Here is a 27,887-nt window from a genome sequence, read left to right as displayed (position 1 = left end):
ACTCACGTCCTCATCCTCTCAAGTCGCTGAAGAAGAGTAAGTTACCATTATTATTATTATTATTATTGTGTAAGGATTTTCGAACGAGATCGTTGCCAGTGCCCCCTGGACTGGCTCTTGTGCGGGTGGCACATAAAATACACCATTCTGAGCGTGGCCGTTGCCAGTACCGCCTGACTGGCCCTCGTGCGGGTGACATGTAAAAGCACCCACTACACTCTCTGAGTGGTTGGCGTTAGGAAAGGCATCCAGCTGTAGAAACTCTGCTAAATCAGATTGGAGGCTGGTGTTGCCATCCGGTTTCACCAGTCCTCAGTCAAATCGTCCAACCCATGCTAGCATGGAAAGAGGACGTTAAACGATGATGATGATGATGTTATAATTTAGAACAAACAGGAAAAAGTTGTCATTATAGTACTCAAGAATGCATCGTAGCTCTTCGCTCTGACATTCGAAACTCTGAATACTATGACAACTTCTTACTGTTTGTTCTAAATTATAACACACACACACATATATATACAGTTAAAACACATCTGTAAGACTGTTGATGACTGCTAGAAAGCAGGAAAGTATACTAGTCCTTATATATTTAATACTCAATATTTCATATATTCAGTAAGACATTCAATACTTCATTTCATTTTACTATTTATATCATATATTCCATATTCTATATCCCACATTAATTTTATAAGAATATAAATAAAACATAAAAAACAGAGTTGGAACTCTTTTGAATAATATATATTGTTACAAAACGCCCGCACGTGGAACACCTCAACGAAGAGTAAACTCGCACGCGCGAACGTCGACGCTCAGTGAGTCAGGATGTTCGCCACGACTAAGCCCAGCCGGAGCACGTAACGATGCCAACAGGCAAAGAAGAAGAAATAACACAAACCATACGTTGCGCAGTGAAACTAACTTTTTTTTCTTTACATTACAGAGCCTAACAATAATTCATAACATAGTACTTGCTTCTGAAATAATATGTAACAATAGCGTTTCCAAGCATTTAACAATACAAAGGTTTTCAATCATTACATAATCAAAGTTTACAATCAAAGTTTGTGCATCGAGAGTCAATTAAAAAGTTCTTTTACTTCTTTGTTTTTTCTTTTCTTTGAACAACATGTAACAACAAAGTTCTTTTTTCTTTTCTGCCAGTTAACATCACAGTTAACAAAATCTCTTTTTCTTTGAACAACATGTAACAACAAAGTTCTTTTTTCTTTTCTGCCAGTCAACATCACAGTTAACAAAATCTCTTTTTCTTTTAAAACATGTAACAACAAAGTTCTTTTTTCTTTTCTGCCAGTTAACATCACAGTTAACAAAATCTCTTTTTCTTTTAAAACATGTAACAACAAAGTTCTTTTTTCTTTTCTGCCAGTTAACATCACAGTTAACAAAATCTCTTTGTCTTTTAAAACATGTAACAACAAAGTACATTTTTCTTTAAAGAATATTTAAACAAACATTTACCGTAACCAATTCAAATCTCCCACTACAATCCACAAGAAGTGACCCAACGTAGTCTACTACAATCTTTTTGCCTGCCACAACAGTTCCATCTCTCTGTCCCTCTCTCTCTCTCAGACTCTATCCATTTCTGCTGACTGGTACCTTCTGACCATAGCCTCTCTGTTCATCTTGCTTCTCTTCACTCACTGCTGGCTGTCACATCGGCTGCGATTCCATATGGCTCCTCTACTGGTTGCTGGCCTTTACATCAACTGCTGTATACCATCTTCACTGGCTGACCGCTTACGCCAACTGCTGTACGCCAACTACGATTCCCAAATCTCTGCTCTCGTATTTATGATAAATACCGTAGCTCACAGTGCTACATTCCCCCTCCAAAGCTGGGTCAGTTTAATACAGTTCCTAACTTGTTTTTCTAAACTTACGGTGACCGAAAAGGGTCAGCAAACACACTCCTACGCTATGAATAGCCGTGCTTGTTGACAAGACAAAGGAAATACCATTATCCTCAACAACCAGAATACGGTTTCAAACCCAGCTCGGAGAATAGGGACATAACATTATTTAGTTTTTTCGCGGTCCGTATCAATAATTTACCACAGATGTCACACTGATATTGTTTCTCTCCTGTGTGAGTGTGTTTGTGTTTAATCAAGGAATTGCTTCGAGAGAATGGTTTAGCACAAATATTCCACTGATATGGCTTCTCTCCTGTATGGATGTGTTTGTGTGCTGTTAAAGAATCATTCCTCGAGAACGACTCATCACAGATGTCGCAATGATATGGCTTCTCTCCTGTATGAGTGCGCACATGTTTAGTTAATATACAATATTGAATATGGAAACTTGAAATATTAGCCATTTTTCATACTTTCTAGGAATAAGTAAATACGAAATAACAATTGCTACTCAGAGACAAGAATCATGTTACACAAATTTATAGATAAAACCGGACTCTGGTATCACTCAAGCACTGTATCTCATTTCTTATCATCATCATTGGTCAACATCCATCTTCCATGTGGGCATGGGTAGGACGGTTGACAGGAGCCAGCCAGGTAGAGGACTACCCCAGGCTACGGTGTGTTTTGGCGGTGTTTTTATGGCTGGATGCTCTTCGTAACACCAAAAACTAGGCAGAATGGACTCAGTGCTTTTTACATAGCACTAGCACAGGTGAGGTTAGTTTTAGCAAGATTTTTACAGCTGGATGCCCTTCCAAATGCCAACCACTTCACAATGTGAACTAGATGCTTTTTTTTTCTCTATGTGAATATATTTATTGTTACATAAAGCGTTTCATCCAATGACTTCTGATATTGATATTGTCACTATTCTGTATGATTTGATACATGTGTAGCTAATTGTGCTTTTTGAGAGAATGATTTACCACAGATATCACACTGATATGGCTTCTCTCCTGTATGAATACGTTTGTGTCTAGATAACGTACCTCCATCAGAGAATGATTTTCCACAGACATCACAGTGATATGGTTTCTCCCCTGTATGAATACGTTTGTGTCTGGGTAAGGTACCTCCGTCGGAGAACGATTTACCACAGATGTCACAGTGATATGGTTTCTCTCCAGTATGAATACGTTTGTGTGTAGTTAAGTTGCCGCTTACAGAGAATAATTTACCACAGATGTCGCACTGATATTGTTTCTCTCCTGTGTGAGTGTGCTTGTGTTTAATCAAGGAATTGCTTCGAGAGAATGATTTAGCACAAATATTACAATGATATGGCTTCTCTCCTGTATGGATGTGTTTGTGTGCTGTTAAAGAATCATTCCTCGAGAACGACTCATCACAGATGTCGCAATGATATGGCTTCTCTCCTGTATGAGTGCGCACATGTTTAGTTAAGCGAGAAGTTTCAGTGAATGATTTGCCACAGATATCACACTGATATGGTTTCTCTCCAGTATGGCTGTATTTATGAGTGGTTAAGGAATCGCTTCGGGAGAAAGATTTACCACAGATATCACAGTGATGTGGTTTTTCGCCTGAATGAGTACGCATATGCTTAGTTAAGGGATCGGTTTCGGAGAATGATTTACCACAGATATCACAACTATATGGCTTCTCTCCTGTATGGATGCGTTTATGTCTATTTAAGTGACTATTAACAGAAAATGATTTACTACAGATATCACAGTGATATGGCTTCTCTCCTGTATGAGTGCGTTTGTGTTTAGTCAAGGGGCCAGTTTCAGAGAATGATTTTCCACAGATATCGCAATAATGTGGTTTTTCCCCTGTATGAATGAGTTTGTGTACAGTTAAGGAGTTATTTCGAGTGAATGATTTTCCACATATATCACAGTGATATAGTTTTACTCCTGTATGAGTGTGTTTGTGTGTCGTAAGTGCACGTTTTTGAGAGAATGATTGACCACAGATGTGACAGTCATAAGGTTTCTCTCCAGAATGAATACGCTTGTGCGTAGCTAAGTTAATTTTCTGAGAGAAAGATTTACCACAGATATCACAATGATATGGCTTCTCTCCTGTGTGAATACATCTGTGAGTAGCAAGGATATCTTTCTGAGAATATGACTTTTTACAGATATCACATTGGTAAGATGCATTACATATGGCAACAGGCATTTCATCACTAAAACCAGTCCTTTTAAATTCTGATCCACATTCAACATTACCATCACACAATTCACTTTCCATAGTTTTCCTTCTCTCACCACAATATACAGATGGTTATCTTTCTTTTTAATTTTAAATTTATATTTCAAACAAATATTTACTTCATTATATTTCTATCAGCCGTGATCTTAGAAGATGCAACAAATTCCTTTGTAAAACATCCAACATATTCCAGACGGTGAAGTAGAGAAATTATTTACATTGGACGGATATGTGTCCTCCTCATCTTGTTTGCTGACACATATCCATCCAATGTAAATTAATATAAATAAGGTACAGAATTCCTCCTCTCTAAAATATAGAAAAGAAATAGAGGAGGTTTGCAAATAGACTCAACCAGACGAAATATTTCACAGTAATTCTACCAAAAACTTATATAAACAAGGTGAAGTCTGTTCTGAGTAAATTTTTCCTTTAAGCTTGGTAAATGGTTAGGGTAAAAATATCAATCCTTTAATGCCATGCCATCTGGTATTCTGAAATAACAGAGAAACAGTGTAAACTAGAGAGGATACTTAAAACAGATGGAGTGGGGTGTCAGTCTAATCAACTAGCTCCCACCCCCGGAAGTTGCTGGCCTTGTGTCAAAAGTTGAAAGCAATATTACTTAATATAACTTTAAATGAAGTATCCATATTTACAGACTACACTAACCTCTTCATTTTGTGTAAAGGAGTAGCAAGGGTGGTGTGTTAGAATATGTGTAGCTGAATAAATAGAAATAATGTTCAGTGTGGCCATGCTGGAGCACCACATTGAAGGGTTTTTATCAAACAAATCCATCACCAGTACTTAGGGTTTTTTGATTTTTTTTTTTCTTTTTTTTTTGTTTTCGCCTGGCTGGCCTTCGTGGGATTTTCGAGCGAGATCGTTGCCGGTGCCCCTGGACTGGCTCTTGTGCGGGTGGCACATAAAATACACCATTTCGAGCGTGGCCGTTGCCAGTACCGCCTGACTGGCTTTCGTGCGGGTGACACGTAAAAGCACCCAGTACACTCTCTGAGTGGTTGGCGTTAGGAAGGGCATCCAGCTGTAGAAACTCTGCCAAATCAGATTGGAGCCTGGTGCAGCCATCCGGTTTCACCAGTCCTCAGTCAAATCGCCCAACCCATGCTAGCATGGAAAACGGACGTTAAAACGACGATGATGATGATGATGTTTTAAAGTCTGGGTTGTAATTCAATCAGTCACTTTCGCCAAACTGCTAAGATATGGGAGTGTAAACAAACCAACACCAGGTTGTCAAGCAGTTGTGTGTGTATATGTGTGTGTGTGTACCTGTGTGTATGCGGTGGGTGAGTATAACAAATATGATTCATACACAGGTCACTGGTCAACCCAGGGATGTGTGGTAGAAGACATCCAACATGGGACTGAACCCAAAACCATAAGGTTGTAAAACACGCCTCTCAGCATTCAAACTGGCCATATCCGGCCAAATTATTCGACTTGTCTTATGTTCAAACTGGCCAGATCTGGTCTCTCACACCTACCCACCCTACTATGTCATGCTAAAAAAAATAAATGCTCACATCATCAAAATCTCAAAGCTACAAGATAATGTATAATTCATTCAAAACAAAGTGAATAAATAAGTATTATATTTGATAGAAAAACCTGGATGCTACAGGGTTAAGCACACAGCCATGCTTGTTCCTAAAGACACACACATAGCCTTGCAGTTTTATGGAACTGAAACAACACAGGCAAATAACACTGTATAACACGATTTTTGGCCTTGGGTGGCAATTGTTTCTTATTTGTTTATCCCTAGAATGTATGGAAAATGGCTAATATTTCCTTCAAACTTTGCTTTTGTTATACTTATTCAAACCTCAAAGAATTTCTCTCAACACATGGCTACAATACTATGTATATTTGTGTATGTGTTATGTGGCTGTCTTACTACCCCTTGTCAACTGGTGTTGGTGTGTTTACGTCCCTGAAGCTTAGCAGTTCAGCAAAGAGAGCGATAGAATAAGTACCAGGTTTAAAAAAAAAAAAAGGTACAAGGGTCAATTTATTCGACTTAAAACTTCTCCAAGATGGTGCCCCAGCATAGCCACAATCTAATAACTGAAACGAGTGGCTGTGTGGTAAGTAGCTTGCTTACCAACCACATGGTTCCGGGTTCAGTCCCACTGCGTGACACCTTGGGCAAGTGTCTTCTACTATAGACTCGGGCCGACCAAAGCCTTGTGAGTGGATTTGGTAGACGGAAACTGAAAGAAGCCCGTCGTATATATGTATGTGTGTCTGTGTTTGTCCCCCCAGCATCGCTTGACAACCGATGCTGGTGCGTTTAAGTCCCAGTAACTTAGCGGTTCGGCAAAAAGAGACCGATAGAATAAGTACTAGGCTTACAAAGAATAAGTCCTGGGGTCGATTTTCTCGACTAAAGGCGGTGCTCCAGCATGGCCGCAGTCAAATGACTGAAACAAGTAAAATAGTAAAAGAGTATAAAATGCGAATTTCATGCTTTAGAATGTAGGATGTTTATAAAAGGGGAAAACGAAACAAGAAACCGTGATATGTTCTATAACTTGCGTTGGGATGAGATGAATAACAATGTTATGGCCTCACCTAGAAAAATTACTCCTGGCTGCGTCAGAACATCGAGAAAGAACGACTTGTTCCTTATTCAAGCAAACAGAAAAATCTAGGTCTCTCGGGGGGGGGGGGGGTACGGGAGACTAGGATCGAACCCCCGAAGATTTTCCTACAGCCAAAGAAAATGTTTTCCATGCGCAGGATCGGTCACTGTCGCCTGACGTCACTACCGCTTTTCCATTTCAGCCAATAATATCAAAGAATCAACGTCAGATGGCTGTGTAACAGTTGCTATGACAATATTGTGTGTGCGTGTTTGTGTGTTGATGTGCATGTATGTATATTTGTGTGGAGGCGCAATGGCCCAGTGGTTAGGGCAGCGGACTCGCGGTTTCGATTCCCAGACCGGGCGTTATGAGTGTTTATTGAGCGAAAACACCTAAAAACTCCATGAGGCTCCGGCGGGGGATGGTGGCGAACCCTGCTGTACTCTTCCACCACAACTTTCTCTCACTCTTTCTTCCTGTTTCTGTTGTGCCAGTATTTCAAAGGGCCAGCCTTGTCACACTGTGTCACGCTGAATATCCCCGAGAACAACGTTAAGGGTAGACGTGTCTGTGGAGTGCTCAGCCACTTGCACGTTAATTTCACGAGCAGGCTGTTCCGTTGATCGGATCAACTGGAAACCCTCGACGTCGGAAGCGACGGAGTGCCAACAACAACAGTATTCAGTTGGCACTTTTTTGGCGAATGTCGGAGTTAGAAAGCACTGACAAGTTGGAATTTTCTCCGTTCTGACGGGATTTTGTCTTTTCCGCAGTGCCATTGGAAATGCCCTGGGACTGTCTTTTTAGCCAAACAAATTTGCGAAAAATGATGGGGGGGGGGGGTTTAAACCTCACCCCCAAATATCTTTCCCTCTCCGGATCGATTCTGGTTGATTTTGTGGGAATTACACACTTAAAAAGCTAGGAAGAAAGGCTACTTTTTGTAACCCCCTCCCCCCGTTTTCGGTACGAGATTACGAATCTGAAATAAAAATAGAATTGGCAAAAATCGGCATTTCAAAATTCCAAACCGTCCATATCACTTCGGAAAGGAACTTCGTTTGGCCATAGTAATTTATCAGGCAAAGAGTTAAAAAAAAGTGTTCATTTCTTTCTTTTTTTTTTACAACTGAAAGTAAATCAGTGGCTGTGTGGTAAGTAGCTTGCTTACCAACCGCATGGTTCCGGGTTCAGTCCCACTGCGCGGCACCTTGGGGCAAGTGTCTTCTACTATAGCCTCGGGCCGACCAAAGCCCGTCGTATATATGTATATATCTGTGTGTCTGTGTGTATATGTTTGTGTGTCTGTGTTTGTCCCTCCAACATCGCTTGACAACCGATGCTGGTGTGTTTGCGTCCCCGTAACCTAACGGTTCGGCTGAAGACACCGATAGAATAAGTACTAGGCTTACAAAGAATAAGTCCTGGGGCCGATTAGCTCGACTAAAAGGCGGTGCTCCAGCATGGCCACAGTCAAATGACTGAAACAAGTAAAAGAGTAAGAGTATTTCAAAATTTAAATCCCATCCCCATCTCCCCAATTTCTTAAATTTTCACTTTTTTAAAAACTTTTTTTGGGCGGAATACATAGAAAAATACGGAAATTATGACTGAAAAAAAAACAAACAAACGGGCACTTGCGAATATAAACAAAAGCGGACGATACAAGGGGCGGTAACTTGTATCAGATATTATTATTGATATGAGGGGCCCGACAATAACGTTTGCAAATTCTTGATTGCTTTTAATCAGATTTTTACTGAACAAACTGGTTAGGGTTTGTTTTAGGTTGTGTGCACTCGCTCTACCTTCGCCCATTTTATAACAGAAATAATTATAAATGAACAGAATAAATATGTTTAAGACGTATGCAAGTTCAAGCACTCCACAACAAATTTCTTGTCTTGATAGTAATCCAAATTTTCTACACCACTCAATAAGCCTTTTCCGTTGTTCCCAAATCTCTTCCGAGACGAAACAAGATCATGGCATTAAAAATTTCCAGTTCAGGCACAAAATTTGACAGAATAGTATATATTAGTTACAAACTGACTTAGAAAAACATTGTGAAACGGTCTTTATACAATTCGCAGACGACATTGCCGGGCCCCTTGTATCGTCAAAAATATCTGACTGGTAAAAATTAAATGAAGTATGCAAAAAATTAGGAAGATTCATCTATTTTTTAAATATTTTATACTAAATAATAAAACGGAAAACGGGTACTCTCGAATATAAACAAACGTTACAAAATTACTATTCTCACAACGAGGGATATTCAGCAAAAAGCCAGGAACTTTTCAGCACTCCCTCATTTATGTTTATATTTATTTATATATATATATATATATATATATATATATATATATATATATATATATATATATATATATATATATATATATATATATACATACACAGTCACACATACTCATACACTCAGGATACAGACACACTAAAACACACACACACTTATAGGGACACTAACACAAACACAATGACATGAACATACATACACACACAGATACATTGACAGATATACTAATAAAGACAGACTCACACACACTAACAGAGAGATTACCATACACACACACACACACACACAAAGACATTAACGCAAACACACATACAGAGGATGATAAACGCAGACGCACACACGTGCACTAACACATACACACATTAATACAAACATACACTCACACACATACACATACAGCGAAATCAATGTAGATACACTAACGTAACGTATGCACATGCACACATTGTAACACATTAACACAAACACACGCAGTGGCAAATAAACGTAGACGCACTTAAACACACTAAGACTAACACACGTACACATATATTAACACCAGCACGCTACCATTCACACAAACCCACACATAGAAGCATTAACATCGACACACTAACACCACCACACAGTCCCCTCTCTCTCTCTCCTGTTAATCTAATATGGCGAAAGAGGTAGAAACACTCGGTAAGTTTCGAGCCATTTTATTTCCTATTTTAAAGCATTTCTCAGTCAATTTTTTTTCCTTTTCATCCACGTCAGATATATTCTGACTTCCTGTGTTGTTTTCAGGACATTGACTCGTCCTGTAGACATATATTTTAGACAATATTTTCATACCGATTGTCGCCTATTCTAACTACATCATCTAGGTTACTTTTCAAGAAGAGTGGTCCCGGTGCGCGCACTCGCAAACTCGCGCTAGCTAGTCGTGACTAGTCGATACTACAACGACCATCTAGCGCGAATGTGCAAAGTAAATATTTTTTTTTTTTGTTGAATGTTCCCCATCTTACTCTTAAAACGTCGTTTTATGTTCTTCCAGGGTGCATTTTGGTGTCATTTATTTTTTGTTAAAAAAATTATTTACTTTGTTTAGAAAAAAACGTGGTGGTCTTGTGGGTAAAGGCATATGTAGACACCAATAACAGGCACTGTCATGCTATTAGCTGTCAGAAGTGAAAGTGCTCACTGCTAGTGAAGTATCTGTCTGTCTGCCTGTCTGCCTGCCTGTCGATTCTTTGGCTACTGACAGCTAATACCATGACTGGCCGGAGCGAGCTGTCTGTCTGTCTCTCTCTCTATCTATCTATCTATCTATCTATCTATCTATTACTCGAAAGTTCGCGCGTCCTATTATTTTTAAACTTCAAACTTCATTTGTTTTCTATTTTGATAAATTCTCTCTGTTGAAAATTATATTTTTATATTTTAAATAATTTGCAATTTCAGGAAATATGTTTTTATATTAAATTTGTGTTTTCTACTCACGACTAGCTAGCGCGGACGCGCGAACTTTCGAGTGATAGATAGATAGATAGAGAGAGAGACAGACAGACAGACAGATAGCTCGCTTCGGCCAGTCATGGTATTAGCTGTCAGTAGCCAAAGAATCGACAGGCCAGCAACAGGCATGCAGGCAGACAGACACTAGCAGTGAGCACTTTCACTTCTGACAGCTAATAGCATGACAGTGCCCAATAACAACCTGGGCAGGGTTCAATATCACCCAGGGCCTGCACTAAGGGGTCTTACGAAAATTTATAAAGGCGGTGCTCCAGCATGGCCACAGTCAAAAGACTGAAACAAGTAAAAGAGTATGTTTTGCGCATGACGTGCACTCGCGCTAGAAAGTCGTACGATCGACTAGTCACGACTAGCTGGCGCGGATGCGCGAGTGCACGCACCGGGACCACTCTTCTTGAATAGTACCGATCATCTACACACATCATGAAGAGTGGTCATGGTGCGCGCATCCGCGCTAGCTAGTCGTGACTAGTCGATCCTACAACGACTATCTAGCGTGAATGCGCAAAATATATATGAGGAGTTTTTTAAAACGAAGTAAATCATTTTTTTTTTTTTGTTGAATCTTCCCCCATCTTACTCTTAAAACGTCGTTTTATGTTCTTCCAGGGAGTATCTTGGTGTCACATTCATTTCAGTAATCCCATTGTAGTACGTACTCCAACAATCAGAATATACTAGTCGTCCCTGGTTTGATAAATTTGTTAATAAGTGGTAAAAGAGTTTCAGAAGAACGGTCAGGTACAAGGTAACAGGTAGTGTATAATTTATTTACTTTGTGTTAAAAAAAAATTATTTTCTTTGTTTAGAAAAAATCCTCATACATGTTTTGCGCATGACGCACACTCGCAGTAAGTAGTCGTAGGATCGACTAGTCACGACTCGCTAGCACGGATGCGCGAGTGCGCGCACAGTGTAAATATATATATATGTATGAAGGTGTATTTATAGATCCCTATGTGTGTATATCCATATATACACACATATATATTTTCTATAATATAAATTTGACATGCATGAACATTGTATTCTTGTCTTGAGGTTCACAGCCAAACGGCTGGGTGGATTTGCGTGAAAAATGGCACACATGTGGAGACTGGTGCATAAATTGGAATGCGGTTTGTATTTTTTTTCCTAGCCCCCATAGTTACGGAGAAAATCGATTAAAACAACCTGCATGTGAGTGTGTGTTATTGAAGCCATTCATACATACATACATAACCACTCTCTCTCTCTGTCAATCACTCACTACAAAAACTGAATGGAAAAATTTCAGTTATCTCTCTCTCATATACACACACACACCATCAACATTACTCTCTCTGTCTCTTCGCACACACACTCACAAAAGCAATTCATATATACACCACACATTCTGTCTCGCACACCCCATCAAACACACACACACACTCGCACATCAATTCTTTCGTCTCACGCAACTTCAAAAGAACTTCACTCATACAACCGCGCTCTCTCTGTCTCTTTCGCTTTCACGCCTACTTCAAAAGAATCCCCCTTTTTCCCCCTAACCACATATTAAAAAAATATTTTCACTTGTCCGGGCATTGCTATTACAGACAAATTCACAACTTACTTACCACACAGCCAAACGTAGAAATGTAGCCTGGAAATATGAAGTAATTTTGTTACTGTACTAAAAAGTAAACTTTAATCGTTCACATAAAAAATTTACGTCTGTAGTTTACCATTTCAGAAATGATAAATCTCAATTTTCAAAGTATTTTCTACAGTTTATAATCTTTCTGTATTATTTCAGGATACCGGATGACACTGGCATTAGAGGATGTTTTTTGCCTTAGAGACATCATCAATATGTACCATTTTTAAAATACTAAATGAAGATTTTATACAAAACAGATATAACCTTCTTTATATAGATTTACTGTGAAATATTTTGTCTGGCTTAGATTATTTAGTAAAACTTGTCTACTTCACTCTCTGGAATATGTTCAAGATGATATTGTGGTCTAATTAACCCTTTAGCATTTAAACCGGCCTTATCCGGCCAAAAGTATTCTGCCTGTTTTATGTTCAAACAGGCCAGATCTAGTCTCTCACACCAACCCTACAATATCGTTTTAAAAATTAACAGCTACCTCATCAAAATCTCATAGCTACAAGATAATGCATGGTTAGTTCAAAACAATGTGGATGACAAAGCATTAATTTTGGCAGATTAATGCGAACACTAAAGGGTTAAACTTGGATTACAAAGGAGCTTTTAGCGTCTTCAGATATTGATTAAGATCTTGGAAATATCACAGAATCACTCTTTGTTAGGAATGAAATAGAAAAACAAGAAGAAATTAAAAAGCATCTGTATATTGTGATGAGACAAAGAAAATGATGGAAAGTGAATTGTGTGATGATAATGTTAAATGTAAATCAGAGTCTAAAACGACTGGTTTTACTGATGAGGTGTCAACTGATATGGGTAAAATATCTTACGAATGTAATATCTGTAAAAAATCATTCACTCAAAAAGGTAATCTTAAAAAACATGGACGTGTTCATACGGGAGAGAAACCATATCAGTGTAATATCTGTGGTAAATTCTACTCTCAGTCGTGTGGCTTGACTACACACAAACGCAGCCATACAGGAGAAAAACCATATCGTTGTGATATCTGTGGTAGGTCATTCTCTCATAAATGGACCTTAACAGAACACAGAAACATTCATACAGGAGAGAGGCCACGCTGTGATGTCTGTGGCAAAACATTCTCTCAAATAAGTGGCTTAAATACACATAAACTCATTCATACAGGAGAGAAACCACATCATTGTAATATCTGTGGTAAATCGTTCATTCAGAAAGGTAATTTGATGGAACACAAACGTAGTCACACAGGAGAGAAGCCATATTACTGTGATATCTGTGGTAAATCTTTCTTAAGTGGAAGCAGTTTAAATGCACACAAACGTTTCCATACAGGAGAGAAACCATATCATTGCGATATCTGTGGTAAGTTATTTTCTCACAATAGCGACTTGAAAAAACACAAACGTATTCATACAGGAGAGAAGCCATATCATTGTGATATCTGTGATAAATCATTCTCTGATGGAAGTAATTTAATTGCACACAAACACACACATACAGGAGAGAAACCACATCACTGTGATATCTGTGGTAAATCATTCATTCAGAAAGGTAACTTAATTGAACACAAACGTAGTCACACAGGAGAGAAGCCATATTACTGTGATATCTGTGGTAAATCCTTCTTAAATGTAAGTAATTTAAATGCACACAAGCGTTTTCATATAGGAGAGAAACCATATCATTGCGATATCTGTGGTAAGTTATTTTCTCACAATAGCGACTTAAAAAAACACAAACGTACTCATACAGGAGAGAAACCATACCATTGTGATATCTGTGATAAATCGTTCTCTGATGGAAGTAACTTAATTGTACACAAACGCATTCATACAGGTGAGAGAAAATTTCACTGTGATATCTGTGGTAAATCATTCTCTATAAGCAGTAACATGACTGTGCACAAACGTATTCATACAGGAGAGAAGCCACATCACTGCAATATCTGTGGAAAATTTTTCTCTGAGACAAGACAGTTACACATACATTTGTGTATTAAAACAGAATTGTAACTCTTTCAGTATTTTGTATTTTTCTAATTGGTTTGCAAAATTGAAATAAATTTTTTTGTATCTCAACAAAGTCACTATGTCAATAAAAAACGTACACACAAGTCTCATTTTACTCTCATTTATTTTTAGTCAACTAAAGGTGGTGAGCTAGTAGAATCATTAGCAGTCCAGGCAAAATGCTTACCGGTATTTTGTGTCTTCGTGTTCTGAGTTCAAATTCCACCAAGGTCGACTTTGCCTTTCACCCTTTCAGGGTCGATAAAATAAATACAAGCACCTTTTAGGCATCTTACACTGTAGACTACATTTCTAGTTCTACAGCTAATGCCAGGGCTAATCCTACATACCATGCAGTTATCATTGGTGCATATGGTATTCTCAAAGGGGTACATCCTACATAGTTGTGATCTGACGGAGTTCCCTGGCTTTCCAACAATCTTAATGTTGAGTTTGGTCTCCTTCAGGGCGTTTCTAAATCTACAGGCTAGTTCTCCATGGGCTGTGGCCTCTACAATCTTCATCCTTTGATATTTGTCGGTTTTATTCCATGTGTTCACCAACTCTTTGCTTTGTCACAAGCTCTTTGTATCCTATTCCAGTCTTTACTTCTATACCTAGGGCAGGTACCACTGGTTTCATTAAATATAATGTTATCTAACTTCTTTCTAGCAGCACTGTATACTTGAACCCTGTCTTTCTGATCATATCCAGAGAATTGCATGTGGTCCATGAAGTTCTGTACATGTTTCTTCGTTTCTTAGGGTTTGCAAAGTGGGGACGTGTTAATTATCCTAAGTCTACTATCTGTATGTTAATTTTCATGTTGTGTGACAAAGCTGAGTTCTTGTAAACAACATATTTCGAAGCTATGGGTTTCATGTAATAGGAGTGGACGAGCTGCACTCTGTTGTTCACAGTCTCTAACCAAAGTTCAGTATCAAAGACAGGGAGTCGATTGTTGGGGTGCCTAGTGGGGTAATCTATAGTTACCTTCACACTTTGGTGGATGGAGTTAGCTACTTGCTGGATGCTCTTCATCATGTTCCCCTCAGTTTCTACATTACTGTGACTAGAGTTGGTCTTAACTAGGATATTTACGTTGTCTACATACCTATTGTAAAGTAGAAGAGTTGTCGACTGTTCTGCTAAGGATTGCTTAAGTTTTCTGTCCCACCAGGTCATGAAGAGGCCGGCCACATCTCCAATTACACCAACGGCTGCGCCTTGAACCTGCGTGTATAGGTTCTTGTTAAACTTTACTATGTGGTTCTTACGCTAGCCCCTATTGCATGTGCAATCGTTCCTTTCACCTGGTTGTTGTTCTCAGAGTCTTGGGTGGGTACAGTCCAGCCACTCCAGCGCTCTGCTGAGGTGATGGTGGGTGATCTTCCCCCTCTGTGACCTGGTGGGAGCAGAATCTATTAAGGTCATGGTCGTCTAAATAGTCACTGTCGTAGCTTAGTCTAAGGAGGAGGCACAGTTCCCTCCTTATTGACTTCACGGAACTCTGCTTCACTCTAAAAGATTATCGCAATGCATTTCTCTGCAGCAAAATCTACGTCTGTAGATGCGTAGAGTGAAATCACATGCATACGACCCACTACACAACCTGTGAGGTCGTTGGAGTGGTTGCATGTACTGCTTCTACTGAGGCGGTCCTCCGTGCTCACACAGACATCTGGAGACGTTTCTATGAGAGGAAACAGGACAGTCTATAATTGCTGGAGATATTCGCTTCGCAAACTGGGGGCCCCATGACAGGATTTATGGCATTAGTGTAACCCATATAGTGTAGGAACATTGTTGTTGGATGCCTGGAAATTGTTTAGTCCATTGCTTGGGTTAGACCATGTTGCACCACATTCCCACATGTGCACTGAGGAAGTTTTCCACTCTTTCATGTTCCTGTGGTGCAATTTCTCTCATTCTACAGATGTGTTGTTGCATGGTCTGGACATAGTTCTGTGGGCTGTCTATTGACAGTCTCCGTAGGGAGGCACACTAATTCTCTGTTTCAGTTTTTGTAAGCTTTTGGCAACAGATGAACTGAGTTGGTGGTCCACTCCTCATTGATTTTTAGTGGTTTTGTTGTACCGGTATATATATATATATATATATATATATAACGCCGGTGTTAAAATGGGGGTAGCTGATGAAGGAAAATGTTCTCTATGTGGCTTGTGTGTTTTCTGTACTCTGGTTATTATTATTTTCTTGTCTACGTTTTGTTTGCAATGTCCTGTACCCAGATATGCACCTATATATATAGGTAGATGTAGGTATGCACATACCTGCACGTATATATGCATATACTCATTTATTATTTGTTTTATATATATATATATATATATATATATATATATATATATATATATATATATATATAAAGGAATACAAAAAATGGGACAAGGACGCAAAATATCCAGGCAGCTAGATGATAGAAAAAAATGGACAACTAGATATAATTGCAGCATGGAAGGTGTTTATAAGCCATTTAAAAACACACAAAACCATTAGATTCACTTCAACATTTAAATTTAATTTGCCAAAATATTTTCGTCTAAATTAAAACCGTCTTCCATCAAAATTTCGGGTTATGTTCCAAACGCCAGCTTAACAATGACAAAATTACTTTTATCAATTTTTTTAATTATTTTCAAAATTTATTGAAACAAAAGCAGTGAATTTCAACAGCAAATGGTAACAAAAGGGTTAAACAGTTCCATATGTAAGAGATGAGGAATTATTTACATCTGATGCATATTTGTCCTCATCTTTTTTGTTGTTAATACAAAGGACAGACAAAGGGATTAAGTCGATTACATCGACCCAGTGCGCGCTAACGTTTCTTATTTCTTTATTGCCCACAAGGGGCAAAACATAGAGGGGACAAACAAAGGACAGACAAAGGGATTAAGTCCATTACATCGACCCAGTGCGTGCTAACGTTTCTTATTTCTTTATTGCCCACAAGGGGCTAAACATAGAGGGGACAAACAAAGGACAGACAAAGGGATTAAGTCGATTACATCGACCCAGTGCGCGCTAACGTTTCTTATTTCTTTATTGCCCACAAGGGGCTAAACATAGAGGGGACAAACAAAGGACAGACAAAGGGATTAAGTCGATTACATCGACCCAGTGCGCGCTAACGTTTCTTATTTCTTTATTGCCCACAAGGGGCTAAACATAGAGGGGACAAACAAAGGACAGACAAAGGGATTAAGTCGATTACATCGACCCAGTGCGCGCTAACGTTTCTTATTTCTTTATTGCCCACAAGGGGCTAAACATAGAGGGGACAAACAAAGGACAGACAAAGGGATTAAGTCGATTACATCGACCCAGTGCGCGCTAACGTTTCTTATTTCTTTATTGCCCACAAGGGGCTAAACATAGAGGGGACAGACAAAGGGATTAAGTCGATTACAACGACCCAGTGCGTGCTAACGTTTCTTATTTCTTTATTGCCCACAAGGGGCTAAACATAGAGGGGACAGACAAAGGGATTAAGTCGATTACAACGACCCAGTGCGTGCTAACGTTTCTTATTTCTTTATTGCCCACAAGGGGCTAAACATAGAGGGGACAAACAAAGGACAGACAAAGGGATTAAGTTGATTACATCGACCCAGTGCATAACTGGTACTTAATTTATCGACCCTGGAAGGACGAAAGGCAAAGTCGACCTCGGCAGAATTTGAACTCAGAATGTAGCAGCAGATGAAATACTGCTAAGCATTTCGCCCGGCGTGCTAACATTTCTGCCAGCTCGCCACCTATTTTTCCGTTTTCAATCACACTGTTTACAGAGACATATTCATATGCAAAACGTAACTTTCAGTGCTGACTCTAATTTCTATAAAAAGTCTGCCTGTCCTATAAATACGACACTAAATGGGAACATTAAATAAGCTATATCACATTGTCTCAGTGTCCTATTTATAGGACACCGAGTATTTCCATTTCTACTTGAAGTAAAGGAGTTTTACACCATTTTGAGCGTGGCCGTTGCCAGTACCACCTGACTGGCCTTCGTGCGGGTGACACGTAAAAGCACCCACTACACTCTCAGAGTGGTTGGCGTTAGGAAGGGCATCCAGCTGTAGAAACTCTGCCAGATCAGATTGAAGTCTGGTGTAGCTATTTGGTTCGCTAGTCCCCAGTCAAATCGTCCAACCCATGCTAGCATGGAAAGCGGATGTTAAACAATGATGATGATGATGATTTTAAGCTATTTTCAATCATCTGTAAAAATTTAAAAGTAATATTCAGAAATTTAAGTACTCTGGAAATTAATGGGTTAATCAAATAATTGATTAGTTAAATGGTTAACTAGTTGATTGATAATAACGATAATTGTTTCAAATTTTGGCATAAAGCCAACTATTTTAAGTGTGTGGGGGGAAGTAGATTATATTGTCACCAGTACTTGACTGCTATTTTTATTTTATTGGCCTAAAAAAGCTGAAGGGCAACATTAACCACAGAAAAACTTGAACTCAGAAAAAAACCTTAAGAAACGTTGTAGGCGTAGGAGTGGCTGTGTGGTAAGTAGCTTGCTTACCAACCACATGGTCCCGGGTTCAGTCCCACTGCGTGGCATCTTGGGCAAGTGTCTTCTACTATAGCCTTGGGCTGACCAAAGCCTTGTGAATGGATTTGGTAGACGGAAACTGAAAGAAGCCTGTCATATATATGTATATATATATGTTTGTGTGTGTGTGTTTGTCCTCCTAACATCGCTTGACAACCGATGTTGGTGTGTTTATGTCCCCGTAACTTAGCGGTTCGGCAAAAAGACACCGATAGAATAAGTACTAGGCTTCTAAAGAATAAGTCCTAGGGGTCGATTTGCTTGACTAAAGGCGGTGCTCCAGCATGGCCACAGTCAAAAGACTGAAACAAGTAAAAAGAGTAAAAAAAAAAGAGTAAGCATTTCGTCCAATGTGTTACGAATTCTTCAGTTCACCATCTTCATCATCATTCAATGTCCCTGCTGGCATGGGTCGGACGGATTGACTGGAATTGGTAAGCTGGAGACCTGCACCAGGCTCCAGTGTGTTTTGGGATTGGTTTCTAGCACCAACCGCACACCATCAAGTTACAAGGACGTGAATAAAAGTTGTGTAGTGGCGCGTGTGGCCGCCGTCTTGGGAAGTGCCATTGCGCATGTGCAAGGGACTTGCCGTCAGCGTAAGTACCCGAGCACGCATGCGCAAGGCAAACAGGTGGAGAGAGAGCAATAGCGTGCGATCTCTTTTCTCTCAAGCAGCTGTCGTGACAACACGTATCTCTCAACTCGACCCCGACATGTGGTCGAAGCTTCTTTGGTATCCCAGCGGCATGCCTGTTCACCCAGGAACGAAACGGCTCTACACCAACCTAGAATAAACTATTGGTCTGTTGTTACCGTTATCCCTCGTGTTGTTGTATTTCTGGATTTAATGATTAATATAAGAACTGGGGAGAGATGGCCAAGCCATCATATCTCATCCAATTCTTATAGTTGCATGGATAGGTGAGTAGGTTTGTGAGAGTCAATTGGCAGATGGGTGGAGGGAAAAATGAGTGAGTGAACAGGGCAAAGTCAATCGGGCAGAGCATGAGTATACCTATGTTTAGTCAGGTGTGCTCTTTGAGAGAATGATTTGCCACAGGTATCACAAACATAGGGTTTTTCTCCGGTGTGAATACGTTGGTGAGTAGTCAACTGATCGTGGAGAGAGAACGATTTGCCACAGGTATCACAGTGATATGGCTTCTCACCAGTATGAATGCGTATGTGAATGGTTAAGCTCCCTGTCTGAGTGAACGACTTGCCGCAGATATCACAGCGATATGGTTTCTCTTCGGCATGAATGTGTTTGTGTTTCGTTAAAGCGCTTCCGTTTGAGAACGATTTACCACAGGTGTTGCACTGGTAGGGTTTCTCGTCACTGTGAATACGGCTGTGAGTAGTCAAGTTACCACTCCGAGAAAACGATTTGCCGCAGATATCACAGTCGTATGGCTTCTCTCCTGTATGAATGCGCCTGTGGGCTGTTAAGTTACCGCTCAGAGTGAACGATTTACCACAGATGTCACAGTGGTATGGCTTTTCTCCTGTATGAGTGCGTTTGTGTTTAGTTAAGTGATTATTTTGAAAGAACGAAGTACCACAAATATCACAGTGATATGGTTTCTCTCCTGTATGAGTACGTTTGTGAATAGCGAGACTATCTTTTCGAGAAAATGACTTTTTGCAAATATCACAAGGATATGCTGTTTTCCCTATATCTTTTGGCATCCCATCAACAAAATCAATCCTTTTAGACTCTGATTTACATTTAATACTCTCTTCACACAATTCACTTTCCATCATTTTCTTTCTCTCGCCACAATATAAGGATGTCTTGCAATTTTTCCTTTTTCTATTTCATTCCGCCTGACTGGCCTTCGTGCGGGTGACACGTAATAGCACCCACTACACTCTCAGAGTGGTTGGCGTTAGGAAGGGCATCCGGCTGTAGAAACTCTGCCAAATCAGATTGGAGCTTGGTGTAGCCTGATTGGCCTTCGTGCGGGTGACACGTAAAAAGCACCCACTACACTCTCAGAGTGGTTGGTGTTAGGAAGGGCATCCGGCTGTAGAAACTCTGCCAAATCAGATTGGAGCTTGGTGTAGCCTGATTGGCCTTCGTGCGGGTGACACGTAAAAAGCACCCACTACACTCTCAGAGTGTTTGGCGTTAGGAAGGGCATCCGGCTGTAGAAACTCTGCCAAATCAGATTGGAGCCTGGTGTTGCCATCCGGTTTCACCAGTCCTCAGTCAAATCGTCCAACCCATGCTAGCATGGAAGGCGGACGTTAAACGATGATGATGATGATGGTGATGATTCCTAACAGTGATTCCGTGTTGTTTTCATCAACTGTGATCTTAGTCAATATCTGAAGATACTGCAAGCTCCTTCATTATCCAAGTTCCATGAGAACGCAATATCATCTTCAGCACCCTCAACACGGTGAAGTAGGGAGGTTTTACTTAATAATGTCAGTGAAAAGACATATCCCATTGCAATTTACCAAAGATTAATACAAAACAAGGTAAAATTTGTTTTGTGTACAATTTTCCTTTAAACTTGGTAAATGGTCGATGGATCCAGAGTAAAAGTATCCTCTAATGCCATGCCATGCCATGCCATCTGGTATTCTGAAATAACAGAGAAACAGTGTAAAGTAGAGAGGATACTTAAAATGTTGTGTGTGTGTGTGTGTGTGTGTGTGTGTAGTATACTTAAAATAAGATGGCCAGAACACATAAGCAATATGGAGCTATGGCAAAGAACGAATCAAGTTTCGATTAGGGAGCAAATATTTAAGAAAAAGTGGAAGTGGATTGGTAGCACGATTAGAAAGGACACAGAAAATGCAGCGAAAAGTGCTTTACAGTGGAATCATCACCATCATCACGCTTTCCATGCTAGCATGGGTTGGACGATTTGACTGAGGACTGGTGAAAACCAGATAGCTACACCAGGCTCCAATCTGATTTGGCAGAGTTTCTACAGCTGGATGCCCTTCCTAACGCCAACCACTCCGAGAGTGTAGTGGGTGCTTTTATATGCCACCCGCACGAAGGCCAGTCAGGCGGTACTGGCAACAGCCACGCTCAAAATGGTGTATTTTACATGCCACCTTGCACAGGAGCCAGTCCAGCGGCACTGGCAACAATCTCGCTCTAATGTCTTTACATGTGCCAGGAAGGCGGCGCTGGGCACAGGTGCCATCACGATTTCGCTTTCGCTTGCCCCAACAGGTCTTCACAAGTCCAGTTTAGTGTCCAATGAAGGAGATGACGTTGGCATGGTTGCCAGTCGTCGAATTTAGTTCGATTTCGATTTCACTTGCCTCAACAGGTCTTCACAAGCGTAACAGATAGAAATATTTTTCTGTCCCCAGAAACATCAACAACTGTAACACCAGGTGCGGTAATGATAGATAAGATCTGAGCAAAGACACTCCTGCCATGACTACTTCAACATATTCTCTGGAATTGTAATATCTAGGGAATACAATAATAAAACCGGAAAAATTCTTCTAAGAATATATTTGAAAATATTTAACCAAAGAGAATATATTTTTGTTTTTCACGTTCAATTATTTCTTTGGCTGTGTGGTAAGTAGCTTGCTTACCGACCACATGGTTCTAGGTTCAGTCCCACTGCGTGGCACCTTGGGCAAGTGTCTTCTACTATAGCCCCGGGCCGACCAAAGCCTTGTGAGTGGATTTGGCAGATGGAAACTGAAAGAAGCCCATCGTCGCCACATTAATTCAACTTTTTAGTGGAGGGAGATAACCCAATTTTTAATGGAGCGAGATAACCAAAGTATGTTTGATATTTTACTCACTCGCCATCTTTATCTGTTATTTACAACTGATTTTAAACTTCGCTTCGGAGAAAATGAGACAGACAGGGTAAAGAATACGCACACCACCTGAAGAATACGCGGTAGAGATGGACTATATGTAATCTGAACCTTTCCCCCGCTTATTTATTAATTTTTTTTACGGAATCCCACGTTTTAGGCTATGGAGATTCCGATTCTGAAAAAAAATTTTTTGAAAAATTTCAATTCCCCCCCCCCCCCCACAAAGCAGGCTATTTACATGCTAGAAATAACAGCCAAATCTCACAGAACTAGTGTTAGGGTTAGGTTTAGGGTTAGGGTTAGGGTTTGAGTTAGGGTTAGGTTTACCCTGTGGATCTATATAAAAACCGGGGGGGGGGGGGGATCGAAATTTTGAAATTGAGATTTTGGAAAATTTTTTTCCAGAATCGGATTCTCCATGGTCTGAAACATAGGATTCCGTAAAAAAAAAAAAAAAAAATTTTAAGGGGGGGGGTCTTTAAGACACGCATTTTGAGAATCATGAGAAAACGAACGTTGGCAGGGAGGAGATAAGGTAATTTTTCAGATTAACACCCACACGATCTTCACTAGGGTGTTAGGGTTAGGGTTAGAGTTTTAGGGTTAAGGTTTTAGGGTCAGTGTTAGGGCTAGGGTTTTAGGGTTTGGGAATTCCGTCCCTAACCGTAACCGTAACCGTAACCCTAACCCTGACCCTAAAACTCTAACCTTAACACCTTAGTGAAGATCGTGCGGGTGTTAATCTGAAAAATTACCGCAGATAAGTGTACCTAGCTGTAGTTTGTACTCATTTATGCAATGTAATCCTCAACTTTCTGGCAGGGCGGCCACCTTTGCGGCATTATCGGCTTCCACCCTAGAATGCATCGGGCTCTATTGACAGTAACGTACGGCATATTTAGATCGGAACTGGGCCCCCTAAACCCGTGAGACGGCATTGCTATCCAGAATGAGATGTGTAATTGGAATTAGGTTTAGCTATTATTTCTAGGAGACAGTGTAACCATATAGAGGTCCCAACGGGTCTCTCGTTGTTCGTTTAGCGCTAGAACAGCTCTGAGACTGGTAACATTACATTGATGAAAAAAGAAAAGATGGTTCAATGATTGAAAGGAAGGAGAAAACAGTAGGTAAATAATAAAATGAAGCCTACCTTCTATAAATTCATAGGTTTTGTAAGAAAAATGAATGGCAAAAAAAACGAAACGGAAATGGTGTACTGGATTGTGATTGGTCAGTTTTGGTCACGTGATGAAACATAGTAACACAACGGTGGGAGGGACGTTGTCAAATATCTCTTGGGCTATTCATGAAAGTTAAACCAAAATAAAGAATCATTTTAAACTGGTCAAGGTAATGGCATGTTGAAACGGTTCATTTTCGAGCCGATGTCAATACTGAGACAATTTCTTACAGATCCACGCAGCATTGTATTAAATTTGAAACTTTTTTTGTCACGTACGTCACTTCCATTTTTTTGTTTTATCAAGCATCTTGCGTGAAGGCGCAATGGCCCAGTGGTTAGGGCAGCGGACTCGCGGTCATAGGATCGCGGTTTTGATTCCCAGACCGGGCGTTGTGAGTGTTTATTGAGCGAAAACACCTAAAAGCTCCACGAGGCTCCGGCAGGGGATGGTGGTGACCCCTGCTGTACTCTTCCACCACAACTTTCTCTCTTCCTGTTTCTGTTGTGCCTGTAATTCAAAGGGTCAGCCTTGTCACACTCTGTTTTCACGCTGAATATCCCCGAGAACTACGTTAAGGGTACACGTGTCTGTGGAGTGCTCAGCCACTTGAAAATAACCTCGTAACAACCACAAGAAATTGCCCTTTCAAAACTACTGAAGAAAGAAAGAATAAAGCACAAATCAATTCATGCAGATGTCCATGTGAGAGAAACAAGTTTGAAACAGGTTTCAAGTTGTGGAAGTTGTTCCCCTTTACATGATTTATTTCCTAAATTCTCCGCTAGAGGTTTGTGCAAAATGGCAAGATTCGTTCTGTTTTGTTTTGTGTTCTAAACTTCATCCCTCTCAGTTTTTTTTCCTCTGTTCCAGACGATCACCTCATTTTACAAACATGTCAGCTATTTCAGCAATATATTACGAAGCATGATCATACGTTTTATATAAAATAAGCGTCATCTGGTACATGAATAGCTGTCGATGGAAGTTGTCATTTCCATTGACCTCGTCGAGTCCAACCTTTGAACTTATAAGGTCATCCCACTTTATACTCCCGCTGCAACGATAGGTAAGTATTATAGTTTTATAGTACATAGTATTATAGGTAAATATTACGATATATGGTATTGGATTATTTATGGTCGTGGATGTCGGGTAATGATCGAATGAGTACGATCTCATATACAAGCGGCCGAAATGAATTTCTCAGAAGGGTCTCTGAAGTAACGTTACTCGATTGCGTCTGCAGCTCGGAGATCCAGGGAGTTTCTCCAGATCAAGCACTGAGAAGTCACAGCTCCGGTACTACGGACATGTGATAACCATCTGTTGTTGTTGGCACTCCGTCGCTTACGACGTCGAGGGTTCCAGTTGATCCGATCAACGGAACAGCCTGCTCGTGAAATTAACGTGCAAGTGGCTGAGCACTCCACAGACACGTGTACCCTTAACGTAGTTCTCGGGGGAGATTCAGCGTGACACAGAGTGTGACAAGGCTGACCCCTTTGAATTACAGGCACAACAGAAACAGGAAGTAAGAGTGAGAGAAAGTTGTGGTGGAAGAGTACAGCAGGGTTCCCCACCATCCCCTGTGAAATTAATGTGCAAGTGGCTGAGCACTCCACAGACACGTGTACCCTTAACGTATTTCTCGGGGGGATATTCAGCGTGACAAGGCTGACCCTTTGAATTACAGGCACAACAGAAACAGGAAGTAAGAGTGAGAGAAAGTTGTGGTGAAAGAGTACAGCAGGGTTCGCCACCATCCCTTGCCGGAGCCTCGTGGGGCTTTAAGTGTTTTTCGCTCAATAAACACTCACAACTCCCGGTCTGGGAATCGAAGCCGCGAATCCGCTGCCCTAACCACTGGTCCATTGCGCCTCCACTGTGATCAGAATGTTACTGGGGAAAAAAAAAGTCGCTAGACGGATTCTTCAAGGCAAGGAGACTGAGGGGTAGAGTAAGCACGAGATGGTTGGATAATATTCCTAGACTCAATCACGCTTAGGAATCTAGCCAGAAAGTTGCTTCTTATAGGACCCTATGGAAGAGGTGCCTGAGCAGGGACGTCCAGGCAGCATTATGGGACCAGGGCAAATCAATTAGAGCCTGGGTTCATGGACTACCCTCAGACGCCAAGGCCGAGTGGATCGCTGATACCATCCGGCAGGGCTTGGAGGCACAGTGGACCCAGGCTCCTTAATGTGCACATGTCACCTGCGGTCAACTGGCAGGGCGCCAAGGTGACATTAACCTTGCGGTCCCCAGTGGCTGTAGGAGACATGTGCTTTCCTGATTTTTTGAAGATGGCCGGGGCCAGGTATCCAGTTATTATTGAGGGTCGGCAACCGAGGTGCTATATGTGCCTAGAAGCTGGCCACATTAAGAAGAACTGCCCCCAGGGCCGTAATAAGGCCCTGGAGCAGGAAAAAGGGCCCACTGCCCCCCCCCCCTATTGGAAGGGGAGACAGAGAAAGCGAGCTACTTACCACACACTCACTCCTGTGCCTACATATTATGTATATACATGTATATTTCTACAATTTACCTGTACCAGAACAAATTTCCCTCGTTGTATCTTTGCTCTTTACACACCTTCCATTCCTTATACCGTTGTCTCTTTTTTTTATTTCAGAATATTCGATAAAATTAGTATCAAAGAATCAATATCTATCAAGTTTTAAAGACTGAAAGAAGAAATATCTTGTTTATATAAATTTTTGGTGGAATTACTGTGAAATGATTTTTCTGAACTCAAATTGATAGCTTCATCGTCTGAAATAGCTGCAACATGATTTTTACGTTTTAATTAAGCTTGGACAAATTTACCAAAAATAAATTTCATCATTTTTAGATATTGATAAAACAAGAGCCAGTCGGTGGAAATATTTGTCAGGGATACAAAGCTAAAATACAAAGATGAATATAAACATTTGTATATTGTGATGAGAGAAGAAAAAATTATGGAAAATGAATTGTGCCAGAACAATGTTAAATATAAAATACTGTGCAAAAGGATTGGTATTTTTGATGATACAGAGGAAGGAAAAGAGAAGCTATATCACTGCGATATCTGTAGTAAATCTTTCTTACATAAAAGTAATCTCAGTTCTCACAGACGTACACATACAGGAGAGAAACCATATCACTGTGACATCTGTGGTAATTCATTCTCTGCAAAAAGCTCATTAACTACTCACAGACGCATCCATACGGGAGAGAAACCATATCACTGCGATATCTGTAATAAATCATTTTCTCATAGAAATACTATGACTAGACATTTATACGTTCATACAGGAGAGAAACCATATCACTGTGATATCTGTGGTAATTCATTCTCTGCAAAAAGCTCATTAACTATTCACAGACGCATCCATACAGGAGAGAAACCATACCACTGTGATATCTGCGGTAAATCGTTCTCTGTAATTAACCACTTGACTATTCACATGCGTATTCATACAGGAGAGAAGCCATATCACTGTGATATCTGTGGTAAATCGTTCTCCCAAAACGGCGAGGTCACTATTCACAAACGCATTCATACAGGGGAGAAGCCATATCACTGTGATATCTGCGGGAGATTGTTCTCTCAAAATGGGGAGGTTACTACTCACAAGCGTACTCATACGGGAGAAAAACCATATCATTGTGATATCTGTAGTAAATCGTTTTCTCATGGGAATACATTAGCTGCTCACAAACGCATCCATACAGGAGAGAAACCGTACCAGTGTGATATCTGTGGCAAATCGTTTTCCCATCAAAACACATTAACTAAACACGATCGAATACACACAGGAGAGAAACCTTATCACTGTGACATTTGTGGAAAATCGTTCTCTGAGGGAGGTGTCTTAACTAAACATAAACGTATTCATACAGGAAAGAAGCTAGACACCTCTGGTCAGTCAGTCGTCAGAAAAAGGCTTGCATAACTAGACATATGTATTCATACAAAAGAGAACTAAATCATCAGCATTGTTTAACATCCGTCTTCCATGCATTAATTAAAGAAGTTAATTACTGCTCAGTGCATTACATCTGAGCCAACCTTACAGACCCGATAATAATATTACAATA

At 40.3% G+C, this 27,887-nt stretch overlaps 3 protein-coding genes across 3 annotated transcripts; 1 reads left to right on the top strand and 2 right to left on the bottom strand.

Moving 5' to 3' along the window:
- Window positions 1-1,195: 1,195 nt before the first annotated feature.
- Window positions 1,196-20,705, bottom strand: LOC106877807 (uncharacterized). Its single transcript, XM_089345932.1, has 2 exons — window positions 19,820-20,705; window positions 1,196-4,014 (listed from the first exon to the last, which is right to left on the bottom strand). Exons 1-2 carry the CDS (start codon window positions 20,566-20,568, stop codon window positions 2,820-2,822), a joined length of 1,944 nt encoding a protein of 647 aa, XP_089202058.1. The 5' UTR covers window positions 20,569-20,705; the 3' UTR covers window positions 1,196-2,819.
- On the bottom strand, window positions 1,997-2,350 carry LOC149130180 (uncharacterized). The gene has a single exon (XM_089345931.1). The coding sequence runs from the start codon at window positions 2,348-2,350 to the stop codon at window positions 1,997-1,999; it is 354 nt and encodes a 117-aa protein (XP_089202057.1).
- LOC128251305 (uncharacterized) lies at window positions 12,799-27,887 on the top strand. Its single transcript, XM_089345933.1, has 2 exons — window positions 12,799-13,989; window positions 26,895-27,887. The coding sequence occupies exons 1-2, from the start codon at window positions 12,933-12,935 to the stop codon at window positions 27,740-27,742; spliced, it is 1,905 nt and encodes a 634-aa protein (XP_089202059.1). The 5' UTR covers window positions 12,799-12,932; the 3' UTR covers window positions 27,743-27,887.

This window comes from Octopus bimaculoides, chromosome 30 (genome assembly GCF_046866305.1).
Source record: "Octopus bimaculoides isolate indiv1 chromosome 30, ASM4686630v1, whole genome shotgun sequence".
Taxonomy (NCBI): domain Eukaryota; kingdom Metazoa; phylum Mollusca; class Cephalopoda; order Octopoda; family Octopodidae; genus Octopus; species Octopus bimaculoides.
Note: the sequence above shows the minus strand (reverse complement) of the source record. Positions and strands in the feature narration are given on the sequence as shown.

Coding starts and splice junctions, on each gene's coding strand:
- LOC106877807 (XM_089345932.1), bottom strand. CDS start 20,568: ATGATGGAAAGTGAATTGTGTGAAGAGAGTATTAAATGTAAATCAGAG. Junction 4,015..19,819: donor GCACACCTGACTAAACATAG/GTATACTCATGC, acceptor TGCTACTCACAG/ATGTATTCACACAGGAGAGA.
- LOC149130180 (XM_089345931.1), bottom strand. CDS start 2,350: ATGGCTAATATTTCAAGTTTCCATATTCAATATTGTATATTAACTAAA.
- LOC128251305 (XM_089345933.1), top strand. CDS start 12,933: ATGATGGAAAGTGAATTGTGTGATGATAATGTTAAATGTAAATCAGAG. Junction 13,990..26,894: donor CTGTGATAAATCGTTCTCTG/ATGGAAGTAACT, acceptor AATCTTTCTTAC/ATAAAAGTAATCTCAGTTCT.